The 16,427-nt window shown below is 36.2% G+C and overlaps 10 protein-coding genes across 10 annotated transcripts in view; 3 read left to right on the forward strand and 7 right to left on the reverse strand.

The window, feature by feature from the left end:
- C9374_006886 (uncharacterized protein) overlaps positions 1-387 on the reverse strand; it is a gene marked incomplete at both ends in the record, with an annotated part of 699 nt that extends 312 nt beyond the window's left edge. The window contains one exon of the mRNA XM_044696795.1: positions 1-387. This exon is cut by the window's left edge and continues 312 nt beyond it. Within this exon, the coding sequence (XP_044555249.1) occupies positions 1-387 (387 nt within the window).
- A 158-nt stretch (positions 388-545) lies between these two features.
- On the forward strand, positions 546-2,943 carry C9374_006887 (uncharacterized protein; the record flags this gene model as incomplete). Its single annotated transcript, XM_044696796.1, has 5 exons — positions 546-612; positions 686-761; positions 937-1,299; positions 1,381-2,171; positions 2,219-2,943. 5 exons carry the CDS (start codon positions 546-548, stop codon positions 2,941-2,943), a joined length of 2,022 nt encoding a protein of 673 aa, XP_044555250.1.
- Positions 2,944-3,005: 62 nt separating this feature from the next.
- Positions 3,006-4,343, reverse strand: C9374_006888 (uncharacterized protein; the record flags this gene model as incomplete). The annotated part of the gene is made up of 1 exon (XM_044696797.1): positions 3,006-4,343. One exon carries the CDS (start codon positions 4,341-4,343, stop codon positions 3,006-3,008), a length of 1,338 nt encoding a protein of 445 aa, XP_044555251.1.
- Positions 4,344-4,576: 233 nt separating this feature from the next.
- C9374_006889 (uncharacterized protein) lies at positions 4,577-6,771 on the forward strand (the record flags this gene model as incomplete). The annotated part of the gene is made up of 3 exons (XM_044696798.1): positions 4,577-4,617; positions 4,706-5,254; positions 5,346-6,771. The coding sequence occupies 3 exons, from the start codon at positions 4,577-4,579 to the stop codon at positions 6,769-6,771; spliced, it is 2,016 nt and encodes a 671-aa protein (XP_044555252.1).
- Positions 6,772-6,942: 171 nt separating this feature from the next.
- On the reverse strand, positions 6,943-7,818 carry C9374_006890 (uncharacterized protein; the record flags this gene model as incomplete). Its single annotated transcript, XM_044696800.1, has 1 exon — positions 6,943-7,818. One exon carries the CDS (start codon positions 7,816-7,818, stop codon positions 6,943-6,945), a length of 876 nt encoding a protein of 291 aa, XP_044555253.1.
- A 52-nt stretch (positions 7,819-7,870) lies between these two features.
- C9374_006891 (uncharacterized protein) lies at positions 7,871-10,653 on the reverse strand (the record flags this gene model as incomplete). The annotated part of the gene is made up of 2 exons (XM_044696801.1): positions 7,871-10,493; positions 10,589-10,653. The coding sequence occupies 2 exons, from the start codon at positions 10,651-10,653 to the stop codon at positions 7,871-7,873; spliced, it is 2,688 nt and encodes an 895-aa protein (XP_044555254.1).
- A 313-nt stretch (positions 10,654-10,966) lies between these two features.
- On the reverse strand, positions 10,967-12,617 carry C9374_006892 (uncharacterized protein; the record flags this gene model as incomplete). Its single annotated transcript, XM_044696802.1, has 2 exons — positions 10,967-12,275; positions 12,328-12,617. 2 exons carry the CDS (start codon positions 12,615-12,617, stop codon positions 10,967-10,969), a joined length of 1,599 nt encoding a protein of 532 aa, XP_044555255.1.
- Positions 12,618-12,824: 207 nt separating this feature from the next.
- On the forward strand, positions 12,825-13,886 carry C9374_006893 (uncharacterized protein; the record flags this gene model as incomplete). Its single annotated transcript, XM_044696803.1, has 1 exon — positions 12,825-13,886. One exon carries the CDS (start codon positions 12,825-12,827, stop codon positions 13,884-13,886), a length of 1,062 nt encoding a protein of 353 aa, XP_044555256.1.
- Positions 13,887-13,959: 73 nt separating this feature from the next.
- On the reverse strand, positions 13,960-15,681 carry C9374_006894 (uncharacterized protein; the record flags this gene model as incomplete). The annotated part of the gene is made up of 1 exon (XM_044696804.1): positions 13,960-15,681. One exon carries the CDS (start codon positions 15,679-15,681, stop codon positions 13,960-13,962), a length of 1,722 nt encoding a protein of 573 aa, XP_044555257.1.
- A 212-nt stretch (positions 15,682-15,893) lies between these two features.
- C9374_006895 (uncharacterized protein) lies at positions 15,894-16,418 on the reverse strand (the record flags this gene model as incomplete). Its single annotated transcript, XM_044696805.1, has 1 exon — positions 15,894-16,418. One exon carries the CDS (start codon positions 16,416-16,418, stop codon positions 15,894-15,896), a length of 525 nt encoding a protein of 174 aa, XP_044555258.1.
- Between the last annotated feature and the right edge of the window lie 9 nt (positions 16,419-16,427).

A 16,427-nucleotide genomic window follows, 5' to 3' on the forward strand; every position in this document is an offset into this window, starting at 1 on the left:
ATAGAGAAGCACACCGTTGGAGTCTTGGTGAGCTCTTTTGATAGAGACCTCCGGGTTCAGGTTCTCATCCTTACCATAATATCGAATTGCTTTGACCAACATATTCCTTTTCATGAGGCTTTGGTTTTCGTCTTTTACGTCATAAAAAGTTGCAATAAAAGTCCTGTTTTCTACTACTTTGAATTGAGGTAAGAACATTTCCTCAAAATCCCCCAACGACATAATGAAGTTGTATTTGGATATAATTTTCGATCGATTGTGTACTCCCTTCTCAAGGTTCGAAATCAAAAACGAAGGGATATGCTCCAACTGCCGAAAGGCTTTGGAACTATCGTTTGTTTTGAAAAATAGTTCCAATTGTTCAACAAAGACTTCTGTATTGGCCATTTTTTGCGAATTGCACTATTCAGAACTTGTAAAACAACATCTGCTTTGCTCATCACATGATGCTCCAAGTCATAGAAACCTTTTGCCCGTTCAACAAAAAGCTTGCGAATTTTTAGTCCAAAAAAAATTTGAACACAACTTGAGCACCAACTGTCATCATGGGTTTTGACAAACATACCACGGTTCATGTTCGGAATTTAGATCCTTCACTTACAGAAAAGATAGGTTTGATTTATAATATTAACATCTTGCTGGCTCACATAAATATACGACTTGGAAAAGTTCTTTAGAAATCAAGTAGGAGATGTGAAACGAATAGTACTAGCAACAGATAGAGAAACACAAAAAAGTAGAGGATATGCTTTTGTTGAATTGTATGTTATTTAATCATGATTGGAAACATTCCGAGGCCTTTAACGATGATGATATCGCCATATGATGACTCGCGAACAATTTTACAATTTTATTGAATTTCAACAATCATATTGAATTCATACTAAATTTGTTGAAATGAACGATCAAAATAATCACACACAATATTTCACACAGTCCAATGGCTTTATTAGCAGACGAATGTATCAGAAAATGCAATGGAACATCTCTCAAAAGTAAAACCATTGCAGTTTCACCTTATTCCGATAAGAAAGAAAAGAAGGAACCCATTAAATTTGAGAAACGAAAGAAAGAAGAACATACTTCACAACTTGATAAAGATGATCCATTCTATGTAAGCTCAAGCGATGAAGATGAAGACGAAGATAAACCTAATAAGGATGGAATTTTCCCAAACCGAGTGTTGGTGGTATCGAAATTATCAAAGAATCAATCATGGGAGGCCACCATGGAGAGTTTACAAACGAAATTTAGCAAGATTGGGAAAGTATCAAACATTAGAATGCCAAAACAGGGAAGGTAAGATCCTATGATTTTTAAATTTTTTTCATTTCATATTTTGGCTTGTATTGACTGATTGGTATCCGTTGTTTCATATAGCTATCACAAAGGATATGCATTTATCGAATTTAGAAAATCAAAACATGCTAAAAGAGCATTAGAATGGGCTAAAAAGAATACCAAATTGTCAGTGGCATGGAAAATCGATCGAGATCAATACGTAAAGAAGAAACAAGACGCATACATCAAGAAAAAGGAAGACGAGTTTGATGCTGAACAAGAAAGATTCCAGAAACATTTGAAAAAGTATTCTGAAGGAGAAGATCAAGAAGACATTGAGGAACCTGAGGAGTACTTTGGTGAGCATGAAGAGGAAGAAAACAAGAAGGAAAAGGATTTCGATGAGTTACTTGAAGATGACAATGAAAAGCAGGAAGCAACAGATGAAGACGACATTGATGAAGAATCTGAAAGCATGATGAGCGACGAAGAGGATGGAGAAGATGGAGGTGAAACTCATGATGATGTCACAAGTGAACCACACATAAGCAATGACGATGAAACAGATGAAGCCACAACAGATGTCGACTCTCAAAAAGAGAAGAAGAATGACGTGCAAACAGCTGCAGACTTGAAAAAAACAATTTTCGTTCAAAATTTACCTTTTCAAGCTGGAGTGGACGAAATTAAGGAATTATTCGAGAATCATTATGGACCTCTCGCCTATGTTGCCATTGTTGCTAAAAGCGATGGACTCTCCAGTGGAAAAGCCTTTATCAAATTCAAACGCTTTTCTGATGCTAAACGTTGTATTCGAGAGGCAGAGAAGAACATGATTCAAAACCCCAATGCTCAAGAAGTAGATCATTCTCAGCAGCAACAGCAGAATCGTTCCGAGCAACAACCACACAACACGTGGGTGAGCTTCTTCTTGAAGGAAGAAAATTGCTTGTGGCACGAGCTCTTCCCAAACGCGATGCAGAAGATAGGAAAAAGAAAAATGAGAAGAAGGAAGACCCCAGAAATTTAAGACTTGCTAAAATTGGATTTATTGCATCGAATAGTGCAGAAGCTAAAGACATGCCTCCAGACCATTTGAAAAAGATTCAACGAAATTGGGCAGAAAAGAATGAAAAGTTGAAGAACCCAATTTATCACGTTTCTGAGACAAGACTTGCCATTCAGAATATGCCAAAATCTTGGACAGAGAAAGATCTCAAGAAACTGATTTTAGAGAAGGTGAATTATGATCAAGTGTTAGGACCCAATAAGAAACCCAAATTAGTTCAAGTGAAAATTGCAAAAGAGAAAGACGGAAAACAAAGTAAGGGATTTGGATTTGTGGAATTTGCAAAACATGATGCTGCTCTTTGTGCTCTCGAGAGATTGAATAATAATCCAAAGATACTCAACCCAAGGATCAAAGACACTAAGGTTGCAACTGCTAACCGTCTAATTGTAGAATTTGCAATTGAAAATACCATGAAATTAACGATTCTACGAAGGCATCAAAAAAAGAGCCATCAGAGCAGTGATGAACCACATCGAATGGCCACATCCACCACAGATAAGAAAAGAAGCTACACAAATGATGACAACATGAAGAAACGAAAGCGAAAGGATAACAACAGAGGTTATTCCAAGAAAACCAAACAGCAATAAATTATTCAAGTTTGAGACACAACAATGCTAGGTGGTATTGAGCTTGATTTCAGTACAACTGTTTATTTTGGAGAGCAAGGACATAACCTTCTCTCGGTCGTACTTTTGGGGTTTGAGTCACATCTGAACATTGATCTTCTAAGAGCAATCACACATTGGTCTTGATTGAAATAGGGCGACCGAGAGGACGCTTCCACCTCTCGCACACACTCACACTTCAAGTGATGGAATTGCTTAAATTCATCACATCTATTAATGTAAGGGAAATAATCTGAATTGCATTTCATGCCCTTCTTTTTACATGCTTTATCACAACTCGAGCCAGCTTGTGACAACACAGATTCCGCTTGTTGAAGTTGTGACAGACTCAATTTGGAAGTGGCAGGGAAAATCTCTTCCTGAGCAGTGTCATGAACAAATTCACCGTTTTTGTCACTGTTAAAAGTTTTCCGTTGGCATGGCGAGAAATTCGAGTGTGTACAATGATCTAAATCAAACGAAAATATTGAAGTTGGATCGATCAGAGTTTCATGGCATTGAGGTTGAGTCTTGACAGCAGAAACAGCAAAATTCTTTGAGAGTGTTACCTCAGAGTTAGACATGAGTTGCCATCGATACATGTACAAATCTCTCTTTTTCAAAAAATCCATCACTAATAACTCATTCAATATTGGCTTCTTCTTAATGGATGATTTCATGAATTTGTCCAAAAATTCACTCATGATGTTTTCATGAAAAATCAAACCATTCACAATTCCTGTTGAAGCTCGAAATATGATTTGTTTTTTCTGTTTCTTTGCTTTAAATTCATTTGCAATATTCATTAAATGATGGAGAACATTTTCACAAAATTCAAATCCTTCTTCAACAAGATAGATTAATGTTGACGTAGAAGACCTTAAATTTGGTTTCAATTCAATTTTCGAAAATTCTATTTTCAATGGTTGAAGAGAATTTGTAACTGTTATCCGGCCTAATTCTTGATGGAAATGTTTTTTCAAAATTTCATCATTTTTCGTATTTTTTTTCTTGTCTTGAACCACCCAAATGCAAGGATTAAATATTCGTAAATTTCGTAATCGCACGATACTCTTCAAAGTTTTGATCAATAATTGTTGTTGAGAAGGTGAACGTTGCACACTATTCAAAAACCAAGATTTAGAAAAAATGACAAATTGCATGGAACATTTGACAGCTGTCACATCCTCTTGCTGCAAAGACAACAAGGTTTCGGAATTTTCATTTCGTTTTCTCCATTCTAACAATTTTTGAATAATTGGATGATTATAGGAAGAGAGGAGAGAAGGTAAATTATTTAAATCATTTGAAAGTTTGATGGTTCCTAAAATGTGAAAAAGCAATGCGATCGAAAGTAAAAGCAATAGTGCAGGAGAAGTCATTTTTTGAAAGAAATTAATTTGACAAGTGGCAGGTGCTCGTAGTATAGAATGTATATAGAGCCATCCAACAAGCAATAATAAGGTAATCATATGGATCGAACACGTTATGCCTCAAGTGTATATTATTCATTTCTGTGTTATTCTATTTAAGGAAAATTTACTCTTTGGCCTTTCAAAATGACAAGCAAGGAATTTAATGGACATGCACTTGTTTTACCCATACTCATAACAAAATGCAACCTGGTTCTGTTGATCGTTATTTCTCACCCACAAGGTATGTGTGAAACTTTCCATGGAGTATTCATTGTTAAAAATTCAATCCATTTGTTTGACAAATCACCACATTCACACCACATTCACAGTCCAAGTACTGGACAACCTGCTGATTTTTCCTATCCACTCATTCCTCAAGACACCAAAGTAGTCATCTTGGGTATTAATTCTTTCATTTCTCGTCATTTAGCATTCCAATTATTATGTAAAGGTTATCAAGTGGTAGGAACTGTTTATGTAAAATCGAAACCACAAACATTGGAAGAAGAAACTCAAGAAGAAGAACAATTCGATCGTCTTTCCTCGGTCATGCCCTATTTACCCTATTGGAAACAATTATTTTCTCAAAACGATCAATTACAAATTGTTGAATTGAATGCTCCACTTCATTTAATAGATTCATCTGTGTTGAAACAAGTGTGTGAAGGAACCTTTTGTGTGTATCATACTTCATGTGTGAGTACTCCTGGAACTACTGCTGGAGAACCAACCACTGAAGAACAAGCTGAAGAATTATATTACAAACCTACTTTGGATGGAATGAAAAAAGTGTTAGAGGTGTGTGAAGAATGTTCTGTGAATCGAGTAATTGTCACGAGTGGAGTTTCTACCTTGTTTAATCCATATAATCCTCCAAGGTAAGTGATTATTGATGAAAATGGGATGCTAGAAGGAATGTGTAAATTTTCAATGAATCGATTGATTTTTTTTAAAATGGAAATTTCACAGAAGTGGAATTGTTTCAGAATGTGACTGGAATCAATCAAGTAAATTGTCAGATCCCATGGGAGCTTATCGAATTTCAAAAGTCAAGGCCGAACGATTCGCATGGGAATTCTGTCGATATTTGACATCGGATCATAAAATTCAACTCGTGACCATTCTACCCACCTTTGTCCTTGGACCTCTCCTTCCCATTCATTTGGTCAAAGAAAGCACTCCTACCAGTACATTGGGTGGAATTCCAATTTTAAGTATTCTCAAACAAGCAGCGTTCGAGGAACAAGAAAAATTCAGAAATTTAGATCAACAAGCACAAATGGAAGATATTCTCTCCAACATGTTAACAGAATTGACTCGAGAAGAGTATACGATGGATCATGTCAGAAAATCACTTCTCTCTGGATCTGTTCTTGAAATTTATCGATTATTGATTGCACAACAGGAAACTCCTTCCATTTTCAATTCATTGAATGTTGGATTTGTCGATGTGAGAGATGTTGCTCGTTGTCATTTACTCGCATTAGAAACGAAACAAGCAAAAGGAAATCGATTCATTTGTTGTCATTCGACACTCCCTTTCATTGACACTCTTCAACAAATTGCCTCAGAAATGTCACAAACTTTTCACATTGAGCATGTCAATTCCAATTTACAAAATATTGAAATTGAATCATCGTCAATGATGGAACAAGTGACACCCATGAAAAAGATTGATGGAAGCAAAGCTGAAAAGATTCTTGGATTGAAATACACTCCTTTGGAACAAACCATTCAAGACATGATTCAATCTTTTATTGATTGGAAATTGGTGAGAATTTCGAGAAGAGGAAGAATGATAATCTCAGAAGCAACAAGATTACAAGAATCAAGTATGACTACTACTACTGCTACACCAACTGTAACTGAAACAGCATCATCATCACGAATTGGAGAAGGTCTTTCCAATCGAGCGAATGAGGAGAAACAAGAAGAAGATTCTTTATCATCTGCTGTTCAAGGTATTCACCCACAAGAATCAACATACAATGAACCTTTGAAATTCAATCAAATGATTGAAGAGGAGAAGGAACCATCCACCACAACCACTCCCTTAGAAGAGAACATGTTGTCGTCAAGCACTCAGTCGAGTGAAACCGCGGCGGTTCCATCCGATCTATCATCCTCGATGGAAATTCACACTACGAAAACACCTCCTCCTTCGCCACAAACCACGGAGATCAATGCATTGAAAAACAATGAATCTGTTCTCGATCAACAACAAGAAAGTAGTAGTAATATCATTGCAACTGAGAAAGAACAAGTTCATCCAGCAGGAGGTAAGGGCACAAGTGGTGAGACTGGTAGTGAACAAGGATCTCTTGTAAAAACACAACCAGAAGAAGAAGAGCAAAAGGAAAAATTCACTGTCATTGCAGAGACTCTTTATCCTTGAATGTAAAAGTGAGAAAATGTTTTAAAAGGTGAATCTTGTTGATTAAAGATCTTGTTGTTGAAAGTTTAATTTGTTGGTGGATGTTGTTGATTTTCCATCCGACCGATTTAGAGTCTCAATAAAATTCAATTCATCAATCAAATATATTTACATTTAAAATGTAGTAGTACACTACTCCTTTTTATAAATCACTTCTTCCTTTCCTTCAATTTTTGCAGCAAATCGAGCAGCCATAAATAAGAAATCACTCAATCGATTCAAATACTTTTGAACATCTTCCAATCCTTGTCTCTGTGAAAGATTCACTAAATTCACTACATCTCTCTCAGCTCTACGACACACTGTTCTCGCTACATGTAATTGACTACTCGTTAATCCTCCACTTGGCAAAATGAAATTCTTAAGAGGAGGTAATAATTCATCCATTTGATCAATCCATTCTTCTAAAAGAGTGATATTTTCAGAATTGAATTTGACACGATTGAGTTTATCGAGTGAGGATGTTGATTCCATTGGTGTTGCAATACAACTTCCGACATCTAAAAGTCGACTTTGAATCGATTCTAATCGTTCAGGGAATTTTTCAAAACATGTTGAGGATTGGAGAATGGCAAATTCTTCACTTGTTGATGTGCTATTATTATTATTAGTGTTATCATTGATATTATTATTGATATTAAATTCTTGTTGTTGTTGTTGTTTGGATAATAAATTTTGTAAATGTTCTCGAGAGAGTCCAATATGAGCGTTTAATTCATCCACAGATCCCAATGCTTCAAAAACGATATCATCCTTTCCTCTGCGTTCTCCCGAGTAGAGTGATGTCGTTCCTTTATCACCTGTTTTTGTGTAAATTTTCATGATTCTTGTGGTTGAAAGAGAAGTGTGAAAATTGTTGGATGTGAATTTTAATGAATAATGATTCAATGGCTTGAAAGAGGAAATAAAGTGGTGGTGGTGATGATGAATCAAGCACGGAAAGGTTTTTGCTTGAACAATGTGAGAATAAGAATACCAATCGGAGATGAAGATTGATTTTTTTAACATTTTTTTATAAGAATGGCATTATGAGGTCCAATTCATTGACAACAATTCGAGTTTATTTGTTATTGGCAAATTGAGGGTTTAAATTCTCTGAAGTAAGCTTATATTTCCATGATGGTGTTGTAATATTGTATTCAGAACCTCCAAGAAAGACAGTGTTGTGAATGCTTCGTTTGCTTTCACCTCCTTCCACAGTAAAACCTCCAAGTAAGCCCTTTGCATTGAATTTACACAGGAATTCTGTTTGCAATTCTCCAATATCTGTGACAGTTTTGTTGAGCAGGAATTTTGCAGTGACAGAACCTTTTGGTCCTGCTTGATCTACATTTACGAGTAGCTCTTGTCTAGTAGCGTTCCAACGGCCTTCTGGCTTTGATTGAGATTTGAGTGTTATTTGTTCTAGAGCTGGTGCAACACGAATGAGGAAGGAGAGTTTGTCAAGTGGTGTGATTGGGTTAACAATGTAGTCAATAGTAATTGTTAGCATGGTTTGATTATCTTTCGTGGCAAGATAATACAGCGGTCTGAGTTTAAATGGTACCAGATTAAGATGGTCCTTGAGTTTGTACTTGAGCAATATTGCACTTTGTGTTTTGGGATTAATTTCTTGTCCTGTAATATTGCACTCAAAGGCGTGCTTTGTTACATTCTCTGTCTCTGTTACTTCTTTAGCAAGTTTTGGATTGCAAACTATTTTGGCAATTTTTGTTAAATTTTCAGAGTTGTTGAATTGATCATTCACGAGAGAAAGCACAAAATTATAACTATCGTTTTCTCGATAGCTTTCATGATTGAATAATATGAGCTCAATTTGTCCCAAGAAATTATATTCTTCCTCTGTCAGACCACACATATTCTTCACTACAGTCTCAGTGACAACCACCTTGAAAGGAAGAACAGCAGCTCTTTTTTGTTGAGATTGTTCAATACTCTTCTTGAGTTCATTTGAATCAAACACTGGCATTTTGGGAACTGGATTAAGTTGCTTGTTTTGAATATCTTGCAATAAATTACTTTCTTTGTTATCCGTGTTGACAGCATTACTGTTAGCCTTGTTGTCCACTTGTTTTCGAATTGGTTGATTATTGGTTGGAGTTGATGTGACATTAGGCACTGGAGGCACATTTACACCTCCATTGACGTTGAGAACATTGGATGGTGGTGGAGGGACAAAAGTATTATTAGTGCCAGTTGCATTGGTTGGTTTCAAAATATTGTCCAACAGCAGTGATGTACCATTTTGAGATGGTGCAGTATTCACCGTATTTGTGGAAGTCATAGGTCCAAAAACATCATCCAAAAAGCTGCTTGATAAAGTGTTGTTGTTGGTTGGCTGAGAGAGTTTTGTTGGTTGTAATGGCTGCAATGGCTGTAACGGTTGCATTGGCTGCAACGGTTGTAATGGCTGTGTTGGGAATAAATTGCTCGAAGAGCCATGGGTGTTGAATTTTGGAGGGTTATAGTCATAAACAGAGTCGGCAGTTGTGCTATCTGTCATCTTGTCAGATCTAAATGTGACATCTTCGTCTGACATGTCAACTTCGGTATCATCTCCTTCGACTCTGCTGCTTGCACTACTTCCATGCAAATCAAAGGGTTCGAAACTAATGAGTTTGCTATCACCACGATCGAATGCAGTAGTGGTTTTTGCAGGTTGAGGACGAAGAGGTTGAGGTTGTAAGGGAATGAGAGAAGGTGGAAGAGGAGGCAATTTCGTTGCCATATTGTTTGCTGGCGGTATAAATATTGGCTTTAAGTTATCAGGAAGAGTTGGGGCTTGGAGTGAATGCCATTCTTCGTCGCTAAGTGGAAATACTTGTTGTCCCATGGTGATGTGCTCCATTTGACGTTTTCTAAAGCTAGATATACCATTAGTCTCAGACCCTGATGAATTGGTAGACTTGGCTCTTCTATGATTAAAGCTTGGTAATGCATCTTCTTCATCAGGGGCGGTAAAATCGTAACCAAATTGAAAATTAACAATATCTGAAGGATCTGGAAGAATATTTGCTTGTTCAGCTTCGTGATTCTCGCCATTTTGTTCTCCGTTGTGAATGTTATGTGCTGTTAGAATTGGTGACTTGAATTTGTCCAAAATTTGAAATCTTTTTTGATGAACCTCCATTTGCTTTTGTTTTTCTTTCCACATTTCATCAGCTGTATAAGAAATGAGCTTTTCCATTTGACGAATTGTTCCTCTTCTAGCTTTCTTTTGTGAAGCATCAACAGGTGATACTGCTGTACTAACTGAGTTTGCTTTCGCTTGGGATGTTGATCCATTATGCTGAGAAGACACATGATGAGCCTCTCCCAATTTTGTTTTTCCAACCATTTCTATACTTGTTGATGGTGGTTTAAAAGTGTTTGTTTCATTAATTAACTCTTCAAGAGCAAGCATAATTTGTCCAAACTTTTTGTACAAGTTCACAACTGTCACCTCCACACCTTTACAGGCTTCAAACATCAGTAATTTAGCATTATTGGCACATCTTAGAGCATCATAGGGATAATCGGATTTATGACAAACAGTGACGACATATACTTCGTTGAGCAAGATGAAAACAGCTCTAAATTTTTTGGCAATGAAAACTTCTCCTCTTGCTGATGTGTTGGTCGCGATTTGTTTAGCAAAGTGATCTGATATGGTGATGGCTTGATTTTGTGATAATTCATGATGACTGTTGTGTTGATCATTGATACCATTGATTGTTGATTTAATAACATAAACAATGTTTAGCAAAATTGAACAAGTCATCACGGCGAATAAACTTACGAATGAAGGAAGAGATTCAACCTGGGTTCTCGTTGTTCTTGTACAAATAAACTCAACACTCCCATATCTATTTTAAATTTGAAAAACTAATAATGAAGAACAGAATGTGATCACCGATGAGAAGTGGCGTAGTACCAGAGATATTGAGTAATTTCACGCACAATAAATTAAATTATATATCCAAATAACAACTCGAGTTACAACAGCTTGAATTCAAACGAGTTAGTTTTGACCGGAACCAAAAGTAACAAAAAGCGGTCGTGATGATGATAGTGATCGCTCAAAAGAAATAAATTTTTTTTTGATGGATGATCACCTTTTCGCGTCTTGGGAACTTTATTTTGCAAGTGTTTGTGGCTGTGATGAATTTGAAATAGATTAAGGCTCACCATTCCAAAAACGAGCTCTTAAATCTTCACTACAGGACATGAAGGCATGCATACATGGAGAAGTGGCAACCCAACGAACTGGTTTAATGTGACCAGAGAGGTGATGAGAAATGGATGTCATTCTAGTGTCCCACATGTAGATGTCGTTATGGAAGGATGAAACAACACCACTTTCATTGTAGGTGAAGGTGGTTTGAACTCTGGACGTGAGTTCATGTGGATTAGGTGGTTCATAAGTTCTAACTTGTTTTCCTGTTGAGATATCCCAAAGTCTAATAATTGCATCACTACCTCCAGATAAGAAATATTTGGAATTTTGAGAAAATTGTACACTAAAAACGGCCTCTCCATGCGCTTTTGGAATTGTTGTGACACATCTTCCAATTACTCCATCCCATAATTTAATAGAGCCATCTTTTCCAGCGCTGATAAACATCTTTCCATCTGATGAGTATCGTACTTGATTAATTGCACCCATATGATTATCATACGAATTTGAAGAAGCATAACACTTGTAATTATTTGTTAAATCATAAGTTCTAATTATTGAGTCTTCTGTTCCTACAAGTAAATAATTTCCAGAAGGATGCATTGATATAGTCCTAACGTTGTGTGATTCATCAATTGTATGGAATGCTCTTTTAACGCTTGGTTTAGTAATATCGAAAAATTTGATAGTTCTATCCTTTGAGGCAGATATGATAATTGGTAATACTGGATGGAATTCAACATCATTAATGTCCATTTGGTGGTCATAGAATGTCCTAATGACTGGTTTAGCATTTGAATAATCTTCCACCTCTGCTTTTGTTTGATGATGATAATTCATTCTAGTGACATCCAATAATTTAAGCGAGCAGTCAGCTGATCCGGTAACTACATATCTTCCATCATTAGAAAATTTTGCACATCTGGCAGCTCCTTTGTGGGTGGTGATAAATTTAGTTGTGAATGTACAATTCTTTAGGGCCAATCCATCAGGTGACAATCCAGAGGATTTAGATTGTGTTGATGTTCCTTCTGGGATGGTGGTTTTGTAAAAGTTCTCTCCTAGCGTAAGTAAATGTCCTTGTTGGCTCGCAAAATCCCCTTTTCTCTTTTTTGAAGATTTCTTGGTACTACCTGGGAATGGATCCACAAATAAATCAAGTTTTAATTCCTTCTCTGCTTCCAATCCAAGCAAAACTAATTCACTCAATCGATGGGGAGATTTTTCATAAAGGTTGATGTCTTGATCTAAAAAAAGAGCCTCTGAAACAGCATTTGCTGCTCCTTGAAATCCATCATGTTTAAGTTGACTGTAACCAATTATTGATCAACATCAAAAAAGAATTCTTCTACAGTACGTACTTGACAACCATTTGATAAAGAAATTTCTTAAACATTTTGGAATTCGGATTCTGAAAATCATCTAAATCCTCCTGAATTAATTGCTGGACATATTGTTGTTGTTGCTTAGCTGATGCTCCGGCTTTCATATTTTGTTGATGATGATTTTGATTAAAAAAGGACGTTAATAAATCTCCACAAGAAATTGTATTTCCAGCATTATTCGCAATTGTGTTAGGTAAGCTGGTTTGTGATGATGAAGCACCACCTCCAGCTGATGAGGATGATCCTTGTGTTGCTTGTGGGTTCATTTTTAATAATAAATTATAAATTTTTGTTGTGTAGTCTTTTGTTCATGCAACCAATCAATATTATTTTTATTTATTTATTCCATTGTCCCACCACATCATTCAAAAGGTTCATGATTATTTCAAGTGATACTAACAAATACTCAATTACAGATAGCGAGTTGTTGAACGTCATTAATAAAAGAGATTCAAAAAAGTTGATGAAAAAAAATGCCCAAAGAGAAAAAGGCTCTCAAATCCAACACTGCCACTGCTGGTCGGACACAAGGTATTCAATTCCAGAAAAGTTTTGGTCAGCACATTCTCATCAATCCGGGAGTCATTGATCACGTGATTGAGAAAGCATGTATACAGCCAACGGATATTGTATTGGAAATTGGTCCGGGTACGGGTAACATGACAGTCAAATTGTTGCAAAAGGCTAAAAAGGTGATTGCAATTGAAGTTGATCCGAGAATGGTTGTAGAGTTGAAGAAGCGTGTTCAAGGAACGAGTTTAGAATCTAAACTTGAAATTATACATAAGGATGCGCTGAAAGTGGAATTACCCTATTTTGATTTGTGTATTGCTAACTTGCCTTATCAAATTTCCAGTCCAATTACTTTTAAATTATTGGCTCACCAACCATCATTCAGAGTTGCATATCTCATGTATCAACGTGAATTCGCTCAAAGATTAGTCGCTAAACCAGGAGATAATTTATACTGTCGATTGTCTGTTAATTGTCAATTATTGGCACGGTGTGACCACGTTGTTAAAGTGAGTAAGAATAGTTTTAGACCTCCACCAAAAGTTGAGAGCAGCATTGTGAGAATTGAGCCAAAAAATCCACCACCACCAATTAACTTTTTGGAATGGGATGGTCTGGCTCGTATTCTTTTCCAAAGAAGAAACAAACAATTAGGATCAGTATTTAAAAACAAAAAGTTACTGAAATTGTTAGGAGAAAATTATAAACGAGTGATCACAATGAAAGAGAGTGGCCAATCAGCCTCAAGTGGAAGTAATTTGAATGCACAAATTTTGTCGGCAACTGAAAATATGGTAGATGACGATGGTGAAAATAATAATGAAGACATGAATGACGATGAAGAAGTGGATACAAAAAAGAAAACCAAAATGAATGAATATGAACAGAAAGTGAAAGACATTATTGCTGAAACCTTAGAAGAACTAAAAATGACTGAAAAAAGACCCTGCAAAATGGATCAAGACGACATTTTGACACTTCTAACTCGATTGAACGAACAAGATGTTCACTTTTCATCTTAGAAATTCATGAAATAAAAACAAAAATAATTTACAAAAAGGACTGAAGTTCAATATTAAACAGATTTGATGATCATCATTCAAACTCATCGTCATCTTTGCCAAGAACACCCTTCCCAAAAGAGTCGTGGTATTCTTCATCACTTGCGTTTTCGTCATTATTCGCTGCAGACTTGCTTGACTTGATCTTGCCAGTGGTAGATTTGTTCGAGGTGGATGTAGCTACATTGTCATATTCTTCAAAGTCATCAAGATCATCATAAAATTCGTCCTCTGCATACTCATGACTAGTGTTCATATCAGAGCGATCAGTAGTATGTTTAGCTGCGGTGACTTCTTCAAATTCATTTTGATCAGTAGCAGCTGGAGCCGTCTCTGCTTGCTGCTTAGTGACTTTCTTTCTGACAATACCTTGAATTTTATCCTTTTCTGTGCTTTTCTTTTGGAAGAGAGATAGGTCAATAGGAGCCCTATTTTTAAGGGCAAATTCAATTTTTTTCTTGTTCTTTTTCTCTTCACTCTTGTATTTTTGATGAATTTCTCTTCTTGTTCTTTTTGGGAACAATCTAGAAATCATTGAAAAATCCATACCAAATTGTCTCAATCCATTATAAAAAAGCTCAACTTCTTCTTTTGTCCATCTTTCTCCCTTTCCTCTTCTTGCATATGTTGCTTGGGTAATTGGTTTGTTTTTGTCAAGATTTGCAAGTCTCATTGCTCTCGAATAATTGAACTCTCCTCTTCCTGTTTCAGTGACAGGAGTAAGTTCTACTGTAGATGGCTCTTCTTGCAATTTAATATTTCCTTCGCTGTCAAAAGAAAAAAGTGATGGACCGGTAGTTTTTTCAAATTCTTCTAAATCATCATCAACGTCGTTAAATTCATCGAATTCATCATTCTCTTCATTGTTGATACCTCTGTTAGAAGTATTAGTTATGATGGGTTTTGGCTTTACTTCAACAAAATCGTTGTGTCTCGAAGATGGCATGCTTGTCGATGATAAATTGTCTGAATTATTTTCAAATTCAATGTCATGAATTTTGTCCCTATATGATTCGTTTAAATCGGAATTGGCAAGCTCATAATCATCATCATTGACAAATTCGTCTGCACTGATTCTGTTGGCTTGTATGGCAGAAATGTTAGAATTATTATTGTTGTTTGTTGCTGTTTCGGAAATGTAATCGTTTAAAATTGCATCCCTGATAAAGTCTGAAATTGTTTTAAATTCACCAGTTGGTTTCTTTAACTTTTTTGACCTAGTAGAAGACTTAGATGTGCTTGAAGTTGATGTCATATTTGAATTTGTGGAAAGAGCGTCAGACTGATCATCCGAATAATTTTCATCTTCGTTAGTTTTTCGTTTTCTTCCTTTTCCTCTCTTCTTTCTGTTAGAAGATTTGGAAATTGTTGATGAAGAATCATCGTTGATATGTTGATCGTTGTTGCTAGTTGTAACGGTTTTTGTTGTTTCCGAGCTTAACGCTTGCGAGTGATCCAATGAAAAATCATCTTCGTTGTTTTGCAAAGGAGTGATCGGATCACCAACTCGACTAGTTGTTGTAGTGGTTGTGGTTGTGGTCGATGATGCAGAATGAAGAGGTCCTACTTCAGATGGTGTTGTTGTTGTTGTTGGCGTTGTAGAATTTGAGGAGGACGATGGAACACTTGAGGCATGAACACTATTACTTCCTCCAACTTTCTTGGTTGCTAAATTCGGAGCAAATGATGAGCCCAATTGGCTTTTCGACTTGACTTGTTTTTGTTTGTCGAGTAAATAGCCTGCAAGAGAAGACATTTTTTTGTTGGTGTGGAAATGCATTTTTGAATTTGTGATAGTGTTATTAACAACCTTTGAACTTGCATTCCGCTTTATTGTCGTGTAATAATGTATATTCCATTCGAGTGTCGTGTAGATGAAGGACGTTGATGCATCATTGTGACCCTACACGATGAGTCTTAAATTAGGTTATTCCTGTGAGTTTCAAAATTAGTGATACCTCAGAACGCTCAATCATCACTTCCTCCTCGTGTTATTTTAGTAAAGATAAAGCTTCCAAAGTTTCTCAATCCAGATGCAATTGTTTTGAACATATTGTCATTTCCTATTGCAGTTCCATCTTGACGTGCTAATTTGTTAAAATTTTCTCTGTTTTGTTCTTCGAACAGCTCCTGTTGTTGACGATTTAATTCCTTTATCATTATATTGGATTGAAAGGGCGTTCTGGAAAATCTTGAAACAGACTCAAGTGCGCTCTTCCACATCCTCTCTTGTTCACTCACTTCTGATCGATATTCAAATAAATTTTGTGATAACTTTTCAATTTCTTCTCGACATTCAAAACGATTGTGTTTTGTTTCTACACATTTTAAGATATCATTAAGCAAAATAGCAGTATTCTTGAGATAATAATTGCTCATATCCTCGGTTGACTTAAATTCAGGCTTCTCCGATTGAGAAAAGGAAGAAGGTTTGTGGTTGATAGGAATGTTCCGAGTCGACGATGGTGGAGGCTGAGAGGGGCTGGATGGCATTTTTTTGAT

This window comes from Naegleria lovaniensis (assembly GCF_003324165.1).
Source record: "Naegleria lovaniensis strain ATCC 30569 chromosome Unknown tig002, whole genome shotgun sequence".
NCBI lineage: Eukaryota > Heterolobosea > Eutetramitea > Acrasida > Naegleriidae > Naegleria > Naegleria lovaniensis.